The 10,031-nt window shown below is 41.4% G+C and overlaps 1 protein-coding gene across 1 annotated transcript; it reads right to left on the bottom strand.

The window, feature by feature from the left end:
• Positions 1-720: 720 nt before the first annotated feature.
• On the bottom strand, positions 721-7,723 carry ankrd49 (ankyrin repeat domain 49). Its single transcript, XM_069166690.1, has 3 exons — positions 7,560-7,723; positions 6,265-6,495; positions 721-4,814 (listed from the first exon to the last, which is right to left on the bottom strand). Exons 2-3 carry the CDS (start codon positions 6,487-6,489, stop codon positions 4,338-4,340), a joined length of 702 nt encoding a protein of 233 aa, XP_069022791.1. The 5' UTR covers positions 6,490-6,495; positions 7,560-7,723; the 3' UTR covers positions 721-4,337.
• Positions 7,724-10,031: the final 2,308 nt, after the last annotated feature.

The raw sequence follows: 10,031 nt of genomic DNA, 5'->3' as shown, positions 1-10,031 counted from the left end.
ATAGAATTTAGAGGGATCTAGTGGCAGGAATTGAATATTATATTCATGATTATGTTTTCATTAGTGTAAAATCCACCTGAAACGAGGAGTCACTGAGATTTCATTGCCTTAAAACAAGCCCTTCATCTACGTAGGGAGTTGGTCCTTTCCGACAGAGGACGCCATGTTTCTACCGCCGTAGACTTTCCTACGCACTTGGAAGGGGAGGGTGAGGTGAGGGGTGTCAGATCACACACATTGGTCCTTTAACAATAAGGGTGGACATTTATCTCATATTCACAGGACATAAAGCATTTACTGTTGTACTTATACAACTCTTAACACGCACACACACACACACACACACACACACACACACACAGATTCGGTTACATCTCGAGGAACTCAGCAACATTAACTTAACCTCATGTGCTTTGACACCTCTTAAAAACTTTGTGCCATTCATCTCAAGATAATTTCTCTTTAAGAGAAGGATTCTGTGGCATGTTTCACAACCTCTGCTTTAAGTGCCTTGCTGAACTAGAAGAGGAAAAAAATAATGTGTGACATGGCTCCGGGTGAGGCTCTACAAAAAAAACAACAACAGTGATGCCTGCTGCGCCTTAGAAAAACTCCAAAAATAATCCTCTGAGGGAGATAGGTGTAGAAGCCAAGGCGAACACGTAATCAAAGACAGATTCTACATAATGACAACCAGAAGGGCAATCTCCTTTAATTCCTTGAGTTCCTGCATTAAAAAAGACCACTTAGTGAGCAAAGAATTGCTTCAGAGACACAGCATGCACACACAGTCCTTGTTAGTACATGAAACAACCTCTCAGCTTTGAGAGAGCCTTGTTTGAGCTCACTGTCTATTGTTTAGATAGAAGAAAGAAGCAAGGTTGCATTTCATTTCCAAGAAGACCAATAATGCAAAGAATACATTTATCCAAAGATATCACATTCATTTATTATGATGCTCGAACGGGGAACATAATCATGACACAAATGGTACCAACCTCCGAGCATTTTCACATTCTCCTGCACAATGGTCCGTTTCACATACAAATGAACGCGAGCCTCCAGTTCACGTCGGTTTTATGTGCAACATCTTTAACCCACCGTATAGCTGCAACAAATCTGGAATTACTAACATATATACTGAAAAAAATATATTATATGTTAGTAAACTGGATATCTTTTAAGTTTTGGACTGCTGATTGGATGAAACAAGACATTTCCTGATGTCACCTCGGGATGAAAATTATATCAGGCAACATTTTTCTGACTTTTAACTAGGGATCGACCGATATTTAGCATTTTTACGATTATCGGTATTTTTTGTGTTCAATCGCCGATAAAATCTATTAATTAATTAAAACTGCAAGCAGTGATGTACGGGTCCTCGCACTCCCGAAAAATTTCATATTCTAGTGGAGTCGCGAATGGGCGCGGCCAAATGGCTCGAGAGCGCCCCCTAAAGAGATGCCCCGGCGGCCATATTTACCTAAATTCACGAAATCCGGTGGACACGTGTATCGCACCTAGACGCACAAAAAAGCTACATTGCACCGTTATGTCAACTCGACAGGAAGTCCACCATTTTGAATTTAGTCGTCATTTTGACACGTTGTACTTTGTCGAACTAGTCCGAGGAATTTTGTCAGACCGACTTCAATTTAGGGTCTGTGGATTGATCACATGTTTGGGATTAAAAGTTATCAAAATAATTAGTTTTCGTCGATGTGTGCCAGTGGCGTCGTGGACAAAAAGTGACCCAAAAGTCATGCTATGGCATGTTGTTCAAAAAAATAACCGGCATTTTCAAAGTCAGAAATGACTAATGTTCTTTTTTGTAAGTCATGACAAAAGGGCAGAATTGAACCCCAAACCGTCTGGCTGAGAGGCAGCAGTGTTAACCACTGCACTACCAATCTTCCCAGGAGTTAGACAGCATTGTGACAAATCTTTGGCTCACTGCAACCTGTACCTCCACCGTCCACAAATGTTCATTCAAATGCGACCAAAATTGCCGCAGACATTCTTTGGATAGTAGATATACATGTTTTCAACGGGGTCTGCAGTGATACTAAATATCTTCCTGTAATGTGTTGTGAATGCAAAACTTTTTCAATTTCCCCAAATGTTTCAACTTCACTAAAAGTTGAATCACCATCAACAGGTGGAATCTGAACCATTGATAGTAACCTTGGTGAAGTAGAATCTTTTACCCGTTGAGTTAACCAGACTGTCGGCTGAGTCTCTGGAAGCTCAGAGTGAACTCCGTGGTACACTTTCTCCTGCCGCGACTCGCTCTCCGGCACAGAAGATAGTCCTGCGGTCAACGACCCCGACTCCCAGCTGGAAACGACCTCATGAAGACACGGGTTCGAGCCCCGCCGAGGTAATACAGCACGCATTGTTCACGGTTTACCCGCCGAGGTAACGCAACACACACGGTTTACCCGCCGAGGTAACACAACACACACGGTTTACCCGCCGAGGTAACACACGAGGTTCACGGTTTACCCGCCGAGGTAACACAACACACACGGTTTACCCGCCGAGGTAACACACGAGGTTCACGGTTTACCCGCCGAGGTAACACAACACACACGGTTTACCCGCCGAGGTAACACACGAGGTTCACAGAGGGCGAGTCCCTGTAAGGGTAAGCCACAGCTTCAAATCAAAGGTAAAAAAAAAAGTCCAAAAGAGACTTTTTTTTTTTCATTGTGTACTGGTTGAGTTGCCTCACAGTGAGAAGTAACTTGAGGCATGTCAGTTCAGAAAAAGGTCATACTCCAAAAAGTCATACTATAGCATGTCTAAAATATGGAAAAAATATCATACTATAACATGTCGTCAAAAATATGATTAAAAAAAACAAACAAGTTGTACTATAGCATGTCGGCTAAAATATGAAAAAAAAAAAGTCATATTTTGCACGACATGCTATAAGTATGACTTCCGTTCAAGTTATGGAAGCCAGCATAGTGGTGCACCTGTCAATGTTGTCGTCGCTCAGTGTGAAGGTACCAGGTTCAATTCCCACTTGGAATGTTACATGTGGAATTTGCATGTTCCTGCAAAACTAATAACCTAAAAGTAAAGTTAGTCATCCATAATATGGATGACTAACTTATGCATGTAGTCCATAATGTAAAACATTACATTCAAGCAAGAACATGCAATAAGCTGTTTCATTCTGTTCCACCTAAACATGTAGTTGATGATATATTGAGACATTCGTTCGACTTTGTCAATGGGCGTCGCCGTGACGATGCAGCAAAGTTGGATGTCTCGCCGTGACACAGGAAGTTGATGTTTAAGGTCAAGGGATGCTTGATTGGTTACATCTCATGAGTAATAGCCAATCAACGGTGAGAACTTCTCTGCTTCAGAAGAAGCTCAGGTGGCTTCAGTAGCAGAGAAGCTCCCAGCAGCTCAGAGGACTTTGTCAAAGACAGGAAATATGGCAGAAGTTAAAAAAACATGACAGTCCTCTCCGCTTAAGTTGTAAAAACACCACAATCATGTCATATTTACTTGTTCTTTTTAAAAGCTTAACGGCACACATTGTGTTTCATTAAAGTTCGTTTCAGACCGAAAGCGACTCGTCATCCCGTGTTTCTCCTACCACTGTCTGGGGGGAGGGCGGCCCCGCCCGACGGGGACCTCCTGCCCCGCCAGAACCAAACAAGATATTATGGTATGTACTGCGTCCCTATGATCCCGCTTCATTACAGCTCAGCGAGACTGGCTCGTGCATTTTTCTGTCACCGAAAGTCGCGTTAATTCCTGTGCTGCTGCTCTTCTGTTCGCTCTCTGTGTTTCATGAAGGTTTGTGTGTCGCTCTCAGACACACTGCGGCAGAGCAGAGAGGAGACGCAGGTGGACGTTACGGCAGTTTATAACAACTACGCTCGTTACGTAACTGTAAAAAAAAAAAAAAAAAAAAAAACCTAACAGAAAATTAATAAATTGGAGTGACTAATGAATGACATAATTATGACTTGTAGAATTTTTTTTTTATTGACTTTGTATTTCATGAGAAGTTCAATACGAGTCTGTAGAGCCTGAGCCTTTTTGGAGGCAACCTAGTGGCCATCAGCAGCGTTGCTGTATAGGTCACTTCCGCATCAGCCTAATTTTTCAGACCCAGAAGCTACGTCCACTTTTATATGCAGTCTATGCTTCTGACAACATTCTGACTTTTACTATGACAAAAAAGGACCGGTAGAGAAAATGACAGCGTGAATTGTTACCTGGAGCCCGAATGTATCTGGTGTGCGCTGTGCTAATGGTAAAAACGTCATCGCTTTAATGTGAGAAATTGTGTAGGGCTGTGATTTTGTTCATAATATTGGTACCACATTGACACAGTCTTCGACCATCTCAAACAGAAAGTGATGTGGGCCACTACGTCGGGCCACCTCACTGGCCGTTTCCCCGCTGCTGCTGAGGAGCCCTGGCTTCAGGTGGCGCTGAGAGAGGAGGAGCTCTAAGGTGTGCGCCGAGTCTGTTTTTGAGGGGCTTGTGTAGGAAGCGGCGAGGTGTAGTGGCGTGAGCCCACCGTTCGTCTGGGCGTTCAGCTCGGCTCCGTGCTGCAAGAGACAACTCGCCACAGCGACGCGGCTCCAGCGGCAAGCGCTGTGAAGGGGCGTCCAGCCGTCGACGGTACGAGGGTTCACGTTAGCGCCGCTGGCCAGGAGAGCCGAGACAACTTCAAAATGGCCGCTGTATGCTGCACGGTGCAATGGAGTGTAACCATCCTCGTCGCAGCAGTGCACCAGCAAAGGATCAGCAGTTAACAAACTGTGGACTGTTGACAGCTGAAAGAAAACCACGGAAATGATGAGCTTCAGAACGTTAAAAACTACTCGTCTTATTCCACGTTTTTGCTTGAGAAGCTTTTATAGCTGCAACTTCAGTGTGATCATTGCCTGTTGGCGTACTAACAATTCTCCTCTATTGAGATAAACTCTATCCTCACAAGGTCGTTTTTGCTTAAAGCTTGAATGCTTCTTGCAAGCCGTAAATACTTACTTTTAAAAGAATCATCTCAAAGAAGGATTGCAGTGAAGAAACTTCGCTCAAGCATGAGCAAGGCAGAGCAAATTGTTTACTACTGCTCTGTCCAATTGGAAAGGGTCAACACTTAAAGGGGCATTCAAGCACTTAATATTGTGCTTCTAGTATGTTGCATTTACACAACTGTTATAATAGGCTGAGTAGCGCTACCCAGCAGACTGAAATCAGCAGCTTGCCATATTCAAAGGATTAAGTTCAAGTTCACAACAGTTATAATTGACACCGGCACTCTTTTTAATCACGTTTCCTAGCACCTGCCAGTCCATAAGCTGCATGACGTTTTTTAACCAATTAACCACGGCGTACATTGTTTTTTCATAGCTTTGATACATTTGAAAGGTTTTAGGGTGCATTAAATCTCTCGAGAGGAATTTTTGCATTTGCTTACACAACTAAACGTTGCGTTAACACAGTATTCACATGGGTTGTTTTCTACAGTGGTTTATTTCTGGCTTCTTACAGTTCAAACGTAAGGTGTAAATTTTATTCAGATTTAGTAACATTACATGACCTTCTGTGTAATTAATTACCCGACTCTGATCTTGACCTCCCGACCTTTCAAAAAACAGTTGCTCTCCATTGTCCCAGATTTGTTCACTGGTGAATCTGCCTCCACAATTAGATTCATATTTAAAAACAAACAAAAAAACCCCGGTAAGATCAACTTGTTTCCTGACAAGACAACTTTGTGGACGACACTGTTAGAAGGTCCTGAATTCGTACAGCATTTCTCCGGACTGAAGCTTGTCTGTGTTTTTACGTTTTATATCTTTTTCAGCATTTCAAAAGAATCAGATTTTTAGTAATGGATAATTTTAATTCCCATTTAGTGACAGATGCCACAGTTCGCATCTGAATATTTAAAAAAAGCTCCACGAAAATCTTGCTCCGTAGACGCCCATTCAACTTCTCATGAAATACAAAATTGATCATTTTTTTTGCAGTCGTTGACGGCATTAATGGCCATCTGAAAATAATTCCATAATTAATTCTTTATTAGGCTTCAAAAAGTGGTATGCTTAGGGGCGTGTCTGGTTGGATAGACGTGCCTGGTGTGCAGTCAAAAAACTACTAAGAGAGAGCAAGTGAGGAATGATCTCAAACTCAATTAACACCCGCTGACCACCAGTGAAGCAAAACAGCTGAAGTTTGGTGGTAAATAATTAGGTGCTTGAACAAAACAGCACTTACACGATTGTTTTCCGCTGCCCACAGCACGAGCTCCTTCGGGTTTTCTTTGAGAGCTTCCTGCTTTTCCAGATACCACTCCTCACTGCGGCCTGCCTCCTCCACCTCTTCCTCCTCCTCCTCCTCCTCTTCCTTGCTTCCAGCCCACAGACTGCTGGCTCCTCGAGGGATCAAGTGTCCGTGCGTATCAAGAAGTTCAAGTTGGTTAAAATCTTCTGGAAACTCCATCACTTACTGTTTTTGTCACAGAAAACCAGGACAAACGAGACAGTGAGGAATTAGACAGATCAGAGGGACCAAAGTGACTGAGGAGAAACTAAAATCAGAGCTGGAGAAGAGGGTATTAGAAAATAGTGTGCTAATTAACGAAAACACGACAATTCAGAGCAATGTTACCATTTATCACTTCCTCCCTCCAGGTGCCCCAGGCTTTAATTTGACACTCTTGACCCCCACTGATCAACCAAATGTGCCAATTCATAATTTCTACCAAGTGTCTGGTGTAAAACATCACATCGAATGCATCTGAAATGTCCCTTAAAAAAAAACACTGAGTTGCCTCAGGATGTCTTTTTTTTTTTTTTTTCCCACTCAGTTTTAATATGATGTCTGGATTGTGTGTAAAGTCAGACTCATCCTCATAAATTACCTAATTTGAAAACTACCACCCCTCCTGTGTTGTTCCTTTGTTAACATGCAAGTTATTCACCGAAGCAGATCATTACGGGCGTGGCTGTCACTAAATGTTATAAGTATAAACAACAAACTTTTGCGCAGGTGCTGCCTCAAGAGGCAAGTATGGCTGCGCGGTTATTTTTGTCTTCCTTTTTGCTCTCTAAATGTGATTCTTACAAAGACACAAAATAAGCATTACAAGTCTTTTTTTTTGTTTTGTTCTGCCTGTTTTAACTGGCAACTGTTTGATAAATGAACAATGTTTGAGTCCATTTTTTAAACGTGAATTATTGTCCTTTGCAGGATTAATGCCATCATATGGGTCTTACTAGTGTTTTCAAACCAGTTAGGTGCAGCCTGTGTTTTTTTTTTTTTTCTGTCACGACCAACAGTTACACCCAAAAGATATATTATCATGGAGGACTGCAGGAAACAAGAAAATATTTACATTTCACAAGCTAGAATCGGATAATTTAACCCCTTTTACCATTAACACATAGCTATGAAAACAGGTAGCGATTCATCTACTACTGATTAAACACAAACGCCTTGTTTTCACTGAAAATATGAGAAAGAAAAGCATAAAATCCTCATATCTGTATGTATCTATATCATGTACATACCCCAAGTTGTGAATTTAGTCGCAGACAATGGACGCCAACAAGTCCGTTTACGTTGACTTAACGCAGCCTGCTGCACAACAGTTAAGTGTTGACAAACATTTCGTCAACATTTCTCGTGGCAAAGACGAGCAGCTTACTCGAGAGGTTTAAGAAATGCAGCTAGCACAGTTCAGCCGCACTTGTCAAAACCACCAAATCAAACCGGCTGTCGTGAAGACACACGGGAAGTGTAGTTGGTTGTCAAGTTATCGTAAAGGGAGGCACGCTGTTAAAAGACTACACTACCCATAAGTCCTCGCGGCCGTTCGCTTCTTCTGTGGCAACATTTTTGGTATTCCCAACGGCGCTTCCGCCTGTTTCAATTTTGGCCCGCAGACTCCCGAATTAAGGCTAAATATAACCATATTACATACATATCTATTTAGTAAGGCAGTATAGTCCATAGCACAGCCTGCAAATGGAGATCTCTGTTAGTGTAAGCACACAAGATGGGCTAATTTATTGGACATAGATAGATAGATAGATAGATAGATAGATAGATAGATAGATAGATAGATAGATAGATAGATAGATAGATAGATAGATAGTTACAGTTATAGATAGATAGATAGATAGATAGATAGATAGATAGATAGATGGATGGATGGATGGACGGACGGACGGACAGATGGATAGATAGATAAATAATAGATAGATAGATAGATAGATAGATAGATAGATAGATAGATAGATAGATAGATAGATAGATAGTTACAGTTATAGATAGATAGATAGATAGATAGATAGATAGATAGATAGATAGATAGATAGATAGATAGATAGATAGATAGATAGATAGATAGATAGATAGATAGATAGATAGATAGATAGTTACTTTATTAATCCCACAAGGGGAAACATGTCAACCTTATTTGCATGGAGAGTAGCTAAATCCATCATATCAAGAAGCACTACAACAACAAAAAACTGAAAAGGAAGACAAAAACTCAGACTCTAATTACTGCATTAGCAACAGGTGCACTCAGCTGGTTGGGATTAGTCTGGCATGTTTTAATCAATGTGTAATGGAACCTTTGACATATCAAAATCTTATCCACCATTTTATTGATATTTAGAAAGCTCTGATTTATTGTCACTCAATGTTGAAGTGTGCAAAAATGTGTTTCATACTGCAACAGGAAGAGACCACTTAGGGTTGCTGGTAGGCTACTTTTTCATGCAGAACCAGGTTGGCTGTTTCCAACTGTTTTCAGTCGTTGCGTAAATATAAGCGAAGCAGCTGCTGATTAGAGCCTTATATTTAGTGTTCAAATGTGAGAGTGGTATCACTCTTCTCGTGTAACTCCCTGTCAGAAAGTGCATAAAAGTATTTCCCAACATTTGGACCTATTGATTAAAAAGTGATGGAATATATTAACCCGACCACGGTAAATAAAGCATATAACAGTATAGTACAGTGTCATTTAATTGCAATTAATTGTAGTTAACCCGAGTGCCTTTGGCTGAGATGGTTAAACGTCATGACACACGACCACTGTCTGATTCAAATCCAGGCCTTGATCATCTTGATCCACAAAAAAAGCTGCATGAACATGCCAGTGCAACTGGATTTGTGCTGCGCTGCAGTTAGAGGGCGACCGATACTAATAGAACGAAAGTTACATCCATCAATTCTAACTCTATTTTCAGCTTCCCGCTGCAAGAAAGCAAGGATCAGCCAGTTGTCTAAACAGTATGTCAAGATCCTCACTCTTTTTTCCTGAGTGAGATTGGCACCCTCTTCACACATTTGGAGAGAGTATGTGGTTCCAGTGAGTATCTGAATCAGGAGTGGCAGTACTAATGAATTCCTTCTCCTACTGCACAGTGCACATACTCCTTGTACAACCGCATAATGGGAACATAAAAATGTCTGTCAAATTTATGGATTTTATTTAGTTGATCGACTGGATGCAATACAGTAGATGTTTGAACATTGCGAACAGGATGCTGCGCAACATGGCTATTGAGCGTGAGCAGGTATAATATTGGCTTTATGCCATTGGATTTTATGGATGGAAAAAATGAAATGAAAATAATCTTTTCTGTTCCTATGACAAAGAAACTGCAGTTATTGTTCCGTTCATTAAATACCAGGCTAAGGACAGAGATGTTCGCAGAATGCTGATAAAAGGTGGAAACTGACAGCAGAACTGTAACTGTTGAATATGAGTGGAAGGTCTCGCTGTGTCTCAATCCCTTTGATCAGCCATACTGCACAAAGCAGGTAAACAGAGTGGTTCACCTCTTCGGTTCAGCGGTGTAACTATTTTGGGGAGCTGTGTTGCCCATTAAGGCGTCACCAGTTTGATTAACTGTGCGATTATGTTGCACTGTGGGTGATGTGGGCAATATAGGTTTTAAGAAGGAAGAGGAATGCATGCACTAAATATCTCGTACTCGTGTTGATGCAGAAAACCTGGTGAAGCTGAG

The sequence above is a fragment of the Embiotoca jacksoni genome, unplaced genomic scaffold (genome assembly GCF_022577435.1).
Source record: "Embiotoca jacksoni isolate LCO1_2020_lvr unplaced genomic scaffold, fEmbJac1.0.p SCAF_4, whole genome shotgun sequence".
Lineage (NCBI taxonomy): Eukaryota > Metazoa > Chordata > Actinopteri > Embiotocidae > Embiotoca > Embiotoca jacksoni.
Note: the sequence above shows the minus strand (reverse complement) of the source record. Positions and strands in the feature narration are given on the sequence as shown.